Below are 14451 nucleotides of genomic sequence, written 5' to 3'. Positions count from 1 at the left end.
CAGCCTCCTGAGTAGCTGGGATTACAGGCGTCTGCCACCACGCCTCGCTAATATTTGTATTTTTAGTAGAGACAGGGTTTTTTGCCATGTTGGCCTGGCTGGTCTTGAACTCCTGACCTCAAGTGATCCACCTGCCTTGGCCTCCCAAAGTTCTGGGATTATAGGCATGAGCCACCGTGCTGGGCCACAGCTTCAAAAATCTATACATTTAAGCTGTGTATTTGGCAAGATATCTATGTTGATTTTCAATGAGCACGTTGCTGACTTTCTACAAATATTGGTATTCAAAATTTGCTTATCTCTGTATAACAGAATAATTTACAGCAGAGGTTGGGAAATTTTTTATGTAAAGGGCCAGATAGTAAATACTTTAGACTTTGTGGGCCATGTAACCTCTGTGGCCATTACTTACCTCTGTCTTTGTAGCCAGAAAGCAGCCAGAGACAGAATGGAAACACATTAATGTGGCATGCTCTAATAAAACTTTATTTACAAGAACAACAGGGGTTGGACTGTAGTTTGCCAACTCCTGATGTAGAGCAGCGGTTCTCAAACACTAGTGGCCATGACAATGACCAGGATGGCTTGCTAAAACACAGATTGCTGGGTCCTGGCCCTAGAGTTTTTTTTTTTTTTGAGATGGAATTTCACTCTTGTTACCCAGGCTGGAGTGCAATGGCGCGATCTCGGCTCACCGCAACCTCCGCCTCCTGGGTTCAAGCAATTCTCCTGCCTCAGCCTCCCAAGTAGCTGGGACTACAGGCGTGTGCCACCATGCCCAGCTTATAAATAAAATTTTTGTATTTTTAGTAGAGACAGGGTTTCACCATGTTGACCAGGATGATCTTGATCTCTTGACCTCGTGATCCACCTGCCTCGGCCTCTGAAAGTGCTGGGATTATAGGTGTGAGCCACCGCACCGGCCCTGGCCCTAGAGTTTTAAATTGAATAGATGGGACTTGAGAATTTGCATTTCTGTAAGTTCGCAGATATTGCTCATGCACCAGTCTAGATCACACTTTGAGACCACACTTAATCTACTGAAATACAACTTCACGCTCTTCAAATTCAGGGATCTTGTGATCTTACCATTTACTTTTTTGTGTGGCTATTGTTTATTAGATATATCTTTGAAAAATTTTAAAAAGAAGCTAAATAGCATTTATACCAAGCTTTGAATGAAGGCACAAGAAGAAATTTCCTACTCAGTAAAAATGCAGAATTTTATTTACTGCAGTAAAATCTCAATTTACCAGAATACCTCAAGAAGGAAGGATTTAATTTTCCTGCTAATTAAAACTTAAATCTAGTATCCCCTTACACGAATTCTAATTGTTAGATATTTTCTCAGCTTAGTAAGCTGAGTAAAGGAAATATAGTTGAATCATTGATCATTTAGGATTTTCACTAGGATCATTAGGCAGATCAGTTCTCAGGCTGTAATACAATAGGGGTAAGTAGAGCATGAAGGTTTAAATGAGCAGTAACTTTGCTTTGAGCCTGGGGCTGTTAGACAGGCACATTCCTTCTTTCTTGTGTACTCTCTCTCTCCCTTAACTAAATCTCTGAAATAAGCTTGCTTTGTTCTCCTTCCCCTTTGGTTTTTGTTAACGTATTATAAAAGTACTATTATTTGAAAATGTCTTTAAGGTACTTTTAAATTAATAAATGTAGTAATGTTGTAGTTCGTAAGGAAAATATTTCTGTCTCAGTATGTGCATTGAAAATAATTCAAAGAGCCGAGGTTTGAATCTGTTGTTCATTTGAAGACAGCAGTACTTTAACGTGGAACAATTAGAAGATAACTGGAAATTGGCCGAGGTGTTCACGCCTGTAATCCCAGCGCTTTGGGAGGCCAAGGCGGGGAGATCACCTGAGGTCAGGAGTTTGAGGCCTGCCTAGCCAACATGACGAAACCTTGTCTCTACTAAAAATACACAAAAATTAGCTGGGCGTGGTGGTGCATGCCTATAATTCCAGCTACTCGAGAGGCTGAGGTAAGAGAATTGCTTGAACTAAGTAGGTGAAGGTTACAGTGTGCTGAGATTGTACTACTGCACTCCAGCCTGGATGACAGAGTGACTCCGTCTTAAAACAAAGATAACTGGCAATTGGAAATGTAAGAATCTGTAAGATCCTTTCCAACTATAAAAACCGGAGTCCAGGATCAGCTGCCAGCCTCTCTCTCTTTACCTAACAGAATTTATGATTTCCAGGAATTCATGAGATTTTCATTTCTGTAGCTCCTGAAAGAATAAATGATCTAATTCAGATTCAGTAACATGATATTAAGCTAATATCTACCCTTCAACTAAAAACACAAAAATTCTGAATAGAATTAACATTTCTTTTTTTTTTTTTTTTTTTTTTTTGAGATGGAATCTCACTCTGTTGCCTAGGCTGGAGTGCAGTGGTGCTATCTCAGCTCACTGCACCCTCTCTCTGTGGAGTTCAAGTGATTCTCCTGTGTCAGCCTCCAGAGTAGCTGGGATTACCAGCATACACCATGACGCCTGGCTGATTTTTGTACTTTTATAGAGACAGGGTTTCACATGTTTGCCAGGCTAGTCTCAAACTCCTAACCTCAAGTGATCTGCCCATCTCGGCCTCCCAAAGTGCTAGGATTACAGGTGCGAGTCACCATGCCTGGCCAATATTTATTTTGAAATGTAGTAAATCTAATGCTTAAGCTTCTTAAAGTAATATTGAAAATGTCTTAGAATATTTGGATAACTTGTTTTGAACTGTTATGAATTTTAACACTTAAAAAAGATACTATATTTTAGGCTAAGCTTCTGTCACCATTACAGAAAGACATACCCAAGCAAAAGAACACTACACCTCCAAAGACTTCCGAAAAGAAATTTCAAGATAGTTTTGCCTTTTTGACTCCTGAAGACTCTGCCGAGAAAACAGGTATATGGTTTTCTGTTGACTTACATAGAAAAAGATTTATATTTTGTGAAAGGTAGTTTGATATAAATAAAACATTTTTTATCTTAATATCTATTAAGGAAAATGAAAATAAGATTGTTCTTTACCTTAATGTCTCTTATTAGCAAATAATAGAGGGTATGATGTTTTAATTTTGCTTTGCCATTTGAGATCAGCTTGTGCCCAAGAATTGCTGGTCTCTTCTTTTCTTAAATAAGCAAGACATCTCAAATGATGACCCGTAGCAGGGGTTAGTCTCAAACTCCTGATCTCAAGTGATCCGCCCACCTTGGCCTCCCAAAGTGCTGGACTACAGGTGTGATACACCAGGCCCAGCCTTCATCCGTATGGTTTTTCTTACAACTGTTCAACTCTGAAGTTGTTGCACAAAATTGGCCACGGTTAAGATGTAGGCCAATGAATGTAGCTCTCTTTACATAAAACTTCATTTATAGAATCAGGTAGCAGATGGGATTTGGCTTGGGGGCCATAATTTGCCAACCCTTTACCTAGAGGCTTTTTCTCAACCCTCACCGTATTTTATTTTAACTGTCTGCATTTTTTAAGTTTGTTAAGAATGATTTTATTATTATTGTTACTAATAACAATATTTATTATAATTCTGCAGTTCAGCACATTGCCAGGCGTACAACAGTATTTAGTAAGCACTTCAATAACGATCTGTTAGTGTAGCTGTCGCTGCAAGAAAATAAGTAGGGAAAAGAACAAAGTAGAGAGAAAAATGTAGCATTAAAGAGTAAAAGGAAGCCAGGCGTGGTAGCTCACACCTGTAATCCCAGCACTTTGGGAGACCAAGGTGGGTGGATCACGAGGTCAGGAGTTCAAGACCAGCCTGGCCAAGATGGTAAAACCCCATCTCTACTAAAAATACAAAATTAGCCAGGCATGGTGGCAGGTGCCTGAAATCCTAGCTACTCAGGAGGCCGAGGGAGGAGAATCTTTTGAACCTGGGAGGCGGAGATTGCAGTGAGCTGAGATCGCACCACTGCACTCCAGCCTGGGTGACAGAGGGAGACTCCATCTCAGAAAAAAAAAAAAATACAAGGAACAAAACAAAAACAAATCAGTTGCATTTGTAGGCACTAACAAACTAAGAAAGAAAGAAAATCTCATTTATAATAGCTTATAAAAAACACATAAAGATAACCAAGGAGGTACAAGACCCATAATCTGAAAACTATAAGACATCGTTGGAATTAAAGAGGACACAAGTGGAAAAATATCCTATGTATGAGGATTAGAAGAATTAATATTGTTAAATGTCCTCATTATCCAAAGCGATATACAGATTCAATCGCTATCAAATATCTAATGGCATTTTTCACAGAAATAGAAAAAACAACCCTAAAATTTATTTGGAACCACAAAAGACTCTAAAAAGCCAAAAAAGTCTTGAGAAAGAGGAATAAATCTGGAAGCATCACACTTTCTGATTTCGTAGTATATTTAAAAACTGTAGTAATCAAAATAGTCTAGTACTGCCACAGAGACAGGCACATAGGCCAAGATAACATTATCGAGCCCAGACATAAACCTACACATATATGGCCACTTAATCTTTCACAAGGGCACCAGGAATATACGCTGTGGAAAGGAAAGCCTCCTCAATAAATGGTGTTGGGAAAACTGGATATCCACATACTAAACAATGAAATTGGACCTTTGTCTTACACCATATACAAAAATTAATTCAAAATGGATTAAGACTTTAAGATCTAAAACTGTACAACTACTAGACAAAAATAGGGAAACAGCTCTTTGACATTGGCCTTAGCAATGATTGTTTTTGTGTACAACACAATAAACTTATAGGACTATGTCAAACTAAAAATCTTGTGCACAGCAAAGAAAGCAATCAGTAAAATGGAAAGACAACCTGAAGAATGGACGAAAATATTCGCAAATCATATATCTGATAATAGCTTAGGGGTTAATATTCAAAATAACTTCTACACCTCAGTAACAAGGGAATGCAACCTAATTAAAATGGGTAAAGGAGCTGAATGGACATTTTTCCAAAAAAGATACACAAATGGCTAAGAGGGATAAGTAGTCAGCATCACTAATCATTAGAGAAATGCAAATCACAGCCATAACGTGGTATCTCACACCTGTCCGCATAGCTATTATCAAAAAGACAAGTGATAACAAGTGTCGACAAGGGTATGGAGGGAAGGGAACACTTGTACACTCTTGGTGGGGATGGAAATTGATGCAACCATTGTGGAAAACAGTAGTTTCCTCAAAAGGTTAGAATTGTGTGAAGCCATCAGTCCCACTTCCATGTATCTATCTCAAGGAGATAGAATCGAAATCTCGAAGAGATATCTGCACTCCCATGTTTATTGCAGCATTGTTCACAATAGCCAGGATATGGAGTCAGCCTAAGTATTAGTCAGTAGATGAATGAATAAAGAAAACGTGGTATATATAAACAGTGGAATACTATTGAGCCTTTAAAAAGAAGGAAATCAGGCCATATGCAACAACACGGATAAACCTGGAGGACATTATGTTAAGTGAAATAAGCTAGTCGCTAAGGGGCAAATACTATATAATCTCACAGAGAATGTAAAAAAGCCAAAGTCATAGAAACAGAGTAGAACAGTGTTTGCCAGGTGCTAGGAGGTGAGGGAAAGAGGAGATGGTCCTCGAAGGATATAAACTTTCAGGCATAACATGAACAAGTTCTGAGAATCTATCTAATATACAGCGCAGGAAGTGATGGGTGTGTTCATTGATTTGAATGTGATAATCATTATACCATGTATATGTATATCAAGTCATCAAAAAAAAAAAAAGAATAAGAGGCAATAAGGGGAGGGAGTTCAAGGGAGGGAAGAGAAGAATCACAAGGTTGAGGTGGAAGAATTCCTGCCCATGTTATTTGAGGTCAGATGAGCAGCTCTTTAAGGGGTCAATCTGCTTGAAGTAACTGGCTGTTAATCTTACCTACAGATGTACAAACCTTATAAGCATTCACATCCTGAAAGATACAGTCAATTGATTTTTGTTTTACTTAGAACTGTGTCCCCTGGCCAGGTGTGGTGGCTCATACCTGTAATACCAGCACTTTGGGAGGCCATGGTGGGCAGATCATGAGGTCAGGAGTTTGAGACCATCCTGACTAACACTGTGAAACTGTATCTCTACTAAAAATACAAAAATTAGCCAGGTGTGGTGGCATGTGCTTGTAGTCCCAGCTACTCGGGAGGCTGAGGCAGGAGAATCGCTTGAACCTGGGAGATGGAAGTTGCAGTGAGCCGAGATTGTGCCATTGTACTCTAGCCTGGACAACAGAGCAAGACTCTGTCTGGAAAACAAAACAAAAAAAACTGTGTCCCCTTTTTGGATGATGAGATTTAATACCTAGAATGATAGTGAATTCTTACTGCTTTACTTGGCATGTATTCACTTGAAACTTCTCTCTAATGCCCAGAGCTGCAAGGTCCTCACCCACTGAGCGAGCTCTCTTCCTTGGAACACTCAGAAGATGAAGAAAACTTCTCTATGGTACTATTTAAGTGTTGGGTATTCATCTGATTTTCCAGGATTAAAATCATATTTGCATAACACATTGGCTATTCCTTTTGATGGGGTAATATAACACTACTTGTTTCTTGCTTTGCCATAAAAGACATGTATTTGTGATCTGTTTTGTTTTTAAGATTGTGAACCAAGAATCGCTAACAGAAAGTACTAGCTTCAAACATAAGCTGCAAAACTTGGAAGACACAGGTGAGAGATTAGAACATTTTTTTTTTTAGAATAAAATGAAATTAATCTGATTTTGGCAGGCTGAGCTGTTACTCAGATTGCAGATCAAGTCACTTTGCACAGTGACTATTGCCAGGCATGGAGGGAGCAGTGTGAGCTACTTACTAGTTTTAAATGTTTGTAAAGGTTAAGAGGAAAAACTCGGAGCTCCATATAGGGAACCAGGACCTCTTGTGCCGAGGAAGGTATAGCCTGGGACCGAAATCCCACCAGCCAGCCACACTTTCTCTCCAGCCTCAGAGGAGGGCACAGTGGGGATACAGTCCTAAGGATCTCATCCAGAGCATATTTCATTCTCAAGTATGTAGGTCATTAGCAGTTTATAAGAAATGTTCTGTAACATTGTGTAGTCAAGTTATTAAAGTTTCTGAGTTCATTTACTCATGTTAACAGTGGTATAAAGATTTCCAGGCTAGTTCACAATGTTGTATATAATATAATGTAGTGAGTTAATATACTTCTACTCTTCATGATGTTTCTTGACTGCATGTTTTTTCTTTACTTTTAAAATTATATATCGAAAGTATCAGACTAGTTATGTGTAGGATATTTAAAATATCAGTGCAACAAATATCTGTGAACCATTATCCAGTTTTAGAATTAGCACATTATTATTACTTTCAAAATCCTGGTGTGCTTTACCTGAAGCCCATCCCACTCTCTCCCTTTTTGCGATGGAGTCCTACTCTGTCACCCAGGCTGGAGTGCAATGATGTGATCTCAGCTCACTGCAACCTCCAACTCCCAGGTTCAAGCTATTCTCTTGCCTCAGCCTCCTGCGTAGCTGGGATTACAGGCAATCGCCACAACACCCAGCTAATTTTTTTGTATTTTTAGTAGAGATGGGGTTTCTCAATGTTGGCCAGGCTGGTCTTGAACTCCTGACCTCAGGTGAGCTGTCTTCCTCGGCCTCCCAAAGTGCTGGGATTGCAGGCGTGAGACACCACGCCCAGCCAGCCCTCACCTTAATTTTATGTCTGAATCTCTGCTTTTTTGTTCAGTTGTACATTATAAGAAATACCATATTTCAGAAGAGATAGTCAGATGTGTACAGTTTAAAGAATGACTATAAAGTGAACATCTGTGTAACCACAGCTCAAACTGAGAACTAGAAAATTGCCATTGGCTTAGAATCCTTCCACACCAAATTATTGCTTATTAATTTCTTTCAGCTCTGATAAAGGTAATGACTTAGGACTTTTGTAAGAATTCTTCAGTTACTTCTCTTTATACTTTTGCTTTCTCCATATGTATTCCTAAATAACATACAGTTTTATCTGATTTTAAATGTAAACAAATGACATTATACTGTATATATTCTGTATGGCTTCTTTTGCTCAATTGTTTGTGAGATCCATTCATGCTAATGTATGTAAATGAAGTATATTTCTCTTCATTACTATTTAGCAGTCAGTTACATGAAAATACCATATTTAGAAATCCATTCCAGTGTTGTGGAATATTTGGATATTTGCAGTTTGGGGTGTAAGAAATAATGCCACTGTGAAGAATCATGCACATTTCTCCTGATAGACATGTTAAAAGCCTTGTCTAGGTACATTTTTAGGAGTAGAATTGCTGGATTATAGAACGTGTGTGCCTTTAACAATTGCATATGCGAAGCTTTCTCAGAGCGATTGTGTCTTTTACTTTCCCACCAGCTGTGTATGAGAGTCCTGTTGCCAACAACTTGGTATTTTAAATTTCTGATGTATGTGTGTGTGGACACTGAGGTTTTAATTCACATATCCCTCATTGAAGCATAATTTTATGTGTTTTTTAGCCATTTGAATTTCCTCTTTTGTGTAGTGTCTAACATGTCTTGCCTAGTTGTCTACAGTATTATCTTCTTATATTGATTCCTAGGAATTCTTCGTAATACATTCTGGACGCTCATCCTTGATTATGTGGCTTGTAAATATCTTCTTTCACTGTGTGGTCTATACTTCTCTCTCTGTATAATGTGTTTATGATTGCTTTTTTGATAAACCAAAGCTTTTAATTTTAACAAATTCTAATTCATCACTTTTCTCTTTAGTCATATGAAATTCTTCTCTTCCAGGCCGGGCGCGGTGGCTCACGCCTATAATCCCAGCACTTTGGGAGGCTGAGGCGGGTGGATCACGAGGTCAAGAGATCAAGACCATCCTGGTCAACGAGGTGAAACCCCGTCTCTACTAAAAATACAAAAATTAGCTGGGCATGGTGGTGCGCGCCTGTAGTCCCAGCTACTCGGGAGGCTGAGGCAGGAGAATTGCTTGAACCCAGAAGGCGGAGGTTGCGGTGAGCCGAGATCGTGCCATTGCACTCCAGTCTGGGTAACAACAGCGAAACTCCGTCTCAAAAAAAAAAAAAAATCTTCTCTTCCAAAAAGACATTATCATATATTATTTCCTATATTACTACACTTAATGCTATTCATTTCTCTCTAAGTACTGCTTTAGGTGAATCCCACACATTATAATATATAGTATTTGTCATTATTTAATTTAAAATATTATTTATTATTTTTCATTGTTGTATTTTTAAGACAGTCTTGCTCTATGACTCAGGCTAGAGTGCAGTGGTGTGATCTCAGCTCACTGCAACCCCTGTGTCCCAGGTTCAAGCAATTCTCCTGCCTCAGCCTCCTGAGTAGTTGGGATTACAGGCATGTGCCACCATGCCCGACTAATTTTGTATTTTTAGTAGAAACGGGGGTTTGCCATGTTGGCCAGGCTGGTCTTGAACTCCTGACCTCAGGTGATCTGCCTGCCTTGGCCTCCCAGAGTGTTGGGATTACAGAGATAAGCCACCCTGTCTGGCCTGAAATATTATTTTTTATTTTGATTTCTTCATTGATCCAAATGGTGGTTAGAAACATGTTTGTTAATTCTCAGTAGCATAGCATCTTTTAGCTATCTTTTTGTTATTATTTTCTAGTTTGACTGCATTGTGTCTAGAGAACATAGTCTATATGATTATACCTTTTGAAATGTTGAGATGTACTTAATTGGCTTAGTATATGTCAATTTTTAAAAAAAATTAATTTGTGGTTAAAAGAGCATATTTAACAATCATTGGGTGCAGTGTCTCTATATATGCATATTTATTATGTCACTTTTCTTAACTATGTTCTTCAAATCTTACAGTCTTACTATTGTTTAAACAGTCTGCTTATTCTGTCAGGTGCTGAGAGAAGCATATTAAAACCTTTCATTATGATTGCAGATTTGCCAGTTTTTTTCTTCTGGTTCTGTTCAATTTTTGCTTCCTATAAATCTTTTTCTAAAGACTAAGTCTTCAGGCTGGGTGCGGTGGCTCATGCCTGTAATCCCAGCACTTTGGGAGGCTGAGGTGAGCAGATCATCTGAGGTCAGGAGTTTAAGACCAGCCTGGCCAAACGTGGTGAAACCCCATCTCTACTAAAAATACAAAAATTAGCCAGGTGTGGTGGCACACACCTATAATCCCAGCTACTTGGGAAGCTGAGGCAGGAGAATCACTTGAACCCAGGAGACAGAGGTTGCAGTGAGCTGAGATTGCGCCACTGCCCTCCAGCCTGGGTGACAGGGTGAGACTCCATCTAAAAAAAAAAGAAAAAAAAAAAGAGTAAATCTTTAGATGAAAGTAAAATAGCTACCTTATTGTATATTTATCTTATGACATATTAAAACTTTTATTATTATGAAGTGATGACCCCTATATCTAGTCATGTTTTTGTCTTGAAGTTTATTTCTTCTTTTTTTTTATTTTTATTTTTATTTTTTATTTATTTATTTTTTTAAAGAAGGGGAAAAAAAGAAAAAGAGGGAAAAAGGAATATTACTTCATTCCTAAAATGGGTTTCAATAATGGCCAATCAATATTTTGAGTGTTTAAAGTGGTTAATGCATATTTTATGTGTTTAAAATGGAGACCTCTATTGTGTTTATTTGTTCTGGCTCTGAGTTCAAGTCCTGGATATCGTTATCAATTTGTTGTCTCGTTGAATCTAAATCTCATTATGTGTCTTATGTATCTGGGTGTTAAGATCTCTTATTGTTACATTAATCCTTTTACCCTTGCATCCTTGTAGCTTTGAAATCTATTTTATTAAGTGTGAGAATTGCAACTCCTGCTTTTTATTTATTTATTTTTGCTCTCCATTTGGTTGGTGAGTTTTTTTCCATCCCCTTGTTTTGAGTCTTTGTATATCTTCAGATATATCGTTAGATTTTGTGGATAATGTATATTTTGTGTGTTTAAAATGGAGAGCTCTATTGAGTTTATTTGTTCTGGATCTTAGTTCCAGTCCCGGATATCGTTATCAATTTGTTGTCTCGTTGAATCTAAATCTCATTATGGGTCTTATGTATCTGGGTGTTAAGATCTCTTATTATTACATTAATCCTTTTACCCTTGTATCCTTGTAGCTTTGAAATCTATTTTGTCAAATGTGAAAATTGCAACTCCTGCTTCTTATTTATTTATTTTTGCTCTCCATTTGGTTGGTACGTTTTTGGTTTTTTTTTTTCCAACCCTTTATTTTGAGTCTATGTATATCTTTGGATATACCGTTAGATTTTGTCTGTATCTTTTGATTGGGAGATTTCGCCGATTTAAATTTAGGGTTGCTGCCATTTGTTATTAACTGGCTATTTTGTCCTTTCGTTGATAAAAATTCTTCTTTATGTTAATGCTCTTTACTTTTTGGTGTATTTTTAGAAAGGGTCATACTGGTTGTTCCTTTCTGTGTATAATGCTTCTTTTAGAAGTTCTTGTAAAGCAGGCCTGGTGGTAATAAAATCTCTGAGTACTTGCTTGTTCCTAAAAGATTTTATTTGTCCTTCAAATGTAAAGCTTAAATTGGCCGGATATGAAATTCTGGGCTGAAAGTTCTGTTGATTAAGTATATTGAATATTGGCCCCCACTCTCTTCTAGCTTGTAGGGTTTCCATTGAGAGATCTGCTGTAAGCCTAATAGGCTTACCTTTATGGGTGACTTGATCTTTCTCTCTGGCTGCCCTTAATATTTTCTCCTTCGTTTCGATCTTGGTGAATCTAATGATTACGTGCCTTGGGGTTGGTTTTCTTGAGGAATATCTTTGTGGTGTTCTCTGTATTGAGTTTATTTCTTTTGTTTAGAATTTGCATGGTATAATTTCTAAAAATCTTTTTATGACTGACGTATGTGTATGTGTCTCCTAATGTTATTTATGTTACTTGTAAACAGCCTATAGTTGGACTTCCTTGCCCCTCATTTCATAGTATGTCTTTTAACTGGAGTATTTTGTCCATTTACATTTTATGTACTCACCCCTATATTTGGATTACAGCTACCAATTTGTTTTGTACTTTCTGTGTGCTCCAACCATTCTGTTTCCTTTCTCTCATTCTTTTCATTTTGCCTAAGTATTTTTTATTGTATTTTTACCTCTACTCATTTGTGGTTATATACTGTATTTCTTTTTTCATTTACTGATTAACTTAGAAATCATAATGTGTAAATTTCTAAGCCTAAATTTATTCTACAATGTTACTTTTCCTCCAGATTACATAGACTTAGGATCCTTGAATTCCATTGGCCTATCCCAACCACATAATGTGTTGGTGTTCTTAATTTTAAAACTTGAGGTTGAATTTTTGCGTGATGAAAATGCACATTCAACCCTCTTTTTTGAATTCAATTTTACTGGGTGAAGAATATTATATTGGCAGATTTTTTTTCTATCATACGTCAAAGAAATTATTCCATTGCTTTTTTTTTCCAGTCTTCCTCATGAAAATTTAACTGTCAATTTACCAGTCACTTTTCAAAGGTAATTTGCCCTTTTTTTCTTCTGAATATATATAAGATTTTTTTCATTTATCCTCGGTAATGTTCTACTTATTAAAATTTATCTAAATAGGATCTTTTTGTTTATCTTCCTTGGCATTTGTAGGGAATCTGGAATATGTGACATATCTTTCATCGGTTCTGGAAAATTCTCAGCCATTATCTCAAATGTTGCTTTTGGCTCATTCTTCTTTTTCCTTCTTGAACTCCAACTAGATTCCACATCTTTTAACCATGGCTATGTATTTTTTATCCCTTTGCTTTATTTGCATGCTAGATAATTTCATGTTTTTCACAACTACCTATTCACTAGTATCTAATATTAGTCCTATCATTGAGTGTTTATTATATTTTTTATTTCTCTGCCTACTCCCCGACGATATTTTTAAGCTGGACTTTCTTTGTTTAAGTAGAGTAGTTTATCTTCTTCACTCTTTTTCAAAGTTGACTTTATTTGTTCAAGGGACTTTTAATTTTTTCATATAAATTTAGACTAAGTTGATCAAGTTACTTAAGTATACTGGAAGTTTGATAGAAATTACATTAAATATATAAGTTAATTTGAAGAGAAGTGACACCTTTAAAATACTAAACCATTCACACAAGAGTATAAAATGTCTCTCCATTGATCTGTGTCATTGTCTGTGTCCTTTATCAAGTTTTAAAGTTTTCTCTATGAAGGGCTTGTGTATTTTTTGGGTAATTCCTAGATATTTATGATTTTGTTACTATTATTTTAAAATTTGTTATTGTTAAAGCAGAGCAATACTGTTGATTTTTATAAAATAACCTTGTATCTGGCAACCTTGCTGAACTCTTATTAGGTCAAATAATTTATCTGTTGGTTCTCTTGGTTGTTCTAAGTAGATGATTCTATTATCTGCAAAAAAAAAAAAAAATGATAGATTATTTCTTCCCTTCTGATACTCGCATCTCTTATTTTTCGTCTTTCATAGCATTGGCCAGTATCTTTAGTGTGTCTTAAACATAGCAGTGAAAATCTACATCTTGTCTTTTCCCTGATCTTACAGCAAATACATCTAAAGTTTCTCTGTTAAGTAAAATGTTTGTGGTAGATTTTTGGTATAGAATTTCTACCAGATTAAAGAAATTCCTTTGTACTCATAATTTGCTCTGAGTTTAAAAAAATCATAAATAAGTATTGAACTTTATGAAACGCATTTTTATTGAACTTTATGAAACACATTTTTCTGCATCAACTGAGATAATGAAATAAATTTTCTCCTTTGGTTTATTTTTTCCCTCCAGCTTTATTGAGGCATAATTGGCAAATAAAAATTGTATATATTTAATGTATGTAATGTGATATTTTGTTATGCATATGCATTGTGAAATGATGACCGTAACCAAGCTAATTTGCATATTCCCTCACAGAGTTATCTTTTGAGTGTGCGCATGAGTCTGTTAACAATAAAGATCTACTCTCTTAGCCAGTTTCAATTACATATACATTATTATTAGCTATAGTCGTCATTCTGTATCTCAGGTCTCTAGAACTTACTCATTTAATAACTGAAAGTTTATGCCCTTTGACCAACATCTCCCCATTTTCCCAAGCTCTTGATTCCTCATAACCACCCTTCTATGCGAAGTGAAAGAAGCCAAACACAGAAAGACCAGTGCTGCATAGTTTTACTTATGTAGGATTTAAAAAAATACAATTCATAGAAACAGAGAATAGAAGGATAAGGCAGTTCTTTTGCTTATTAATATGGCAAATTACATTGGTAGCTATTATGTTATTCTGCCATACTTTTGTTCCTGGTATAAACCTCATTTGATTGTGGTATGTTTTTTTTAAAAAATACATTGTTATACTTATTTAGTGAATACCCTATTAATGAGCTTTACGTCTACATTCATGAGTGGAACAAACCTGGACTTTTCTCCTACTGTGATTA

At 36.6% G+C, this 14451-nt stretch overlaps 1 protein-coding gene across 1 annotated transcript in view; it reads left to right on the top strand.

Moving 5' to 3' along the window:
* Positions 1-14451, top strand: part of SYCP2L (synaptonemal complex protein 2 like) — a 110414-nt gene that overhangs the window by 52144 nt on the left and 43819 nt on the right. Inside the window, exons 21-23 of the mRNA XM_054254652.2 lie at positions 2811-2916; positions 6395-6468; positions 6624-6693. Of these exons, the coding sequence (XP_054110627.2) occupies positions 2811-2916; positions 6395-6468; positions 6624-6693 (250 nt within the window). The remainder of the gene's footprint in view (positions 1-2810; positions 2917-6394; positions 6469-6623; positions 6694-14451) is intronic.

Source organism: Callithrix jacchus, chromosome 4, assembly GCF_049354715.1.
Source record: "Callithrix jacchus isolate 240 chromosome 4, calJac240_pri, whole genome shotgun sequence".
Lineage (NCBI taxonomy): Eukaryota > Metazoa > Chordata > Mammalia > Primates > Cebidae > Callithrix > Callithrix jacchus.
The sequence above is the reverse complement of the archived record's forward strand: the minus strand, read 5'-3'. Positions and strand labels throughout refer to the sequence as shown.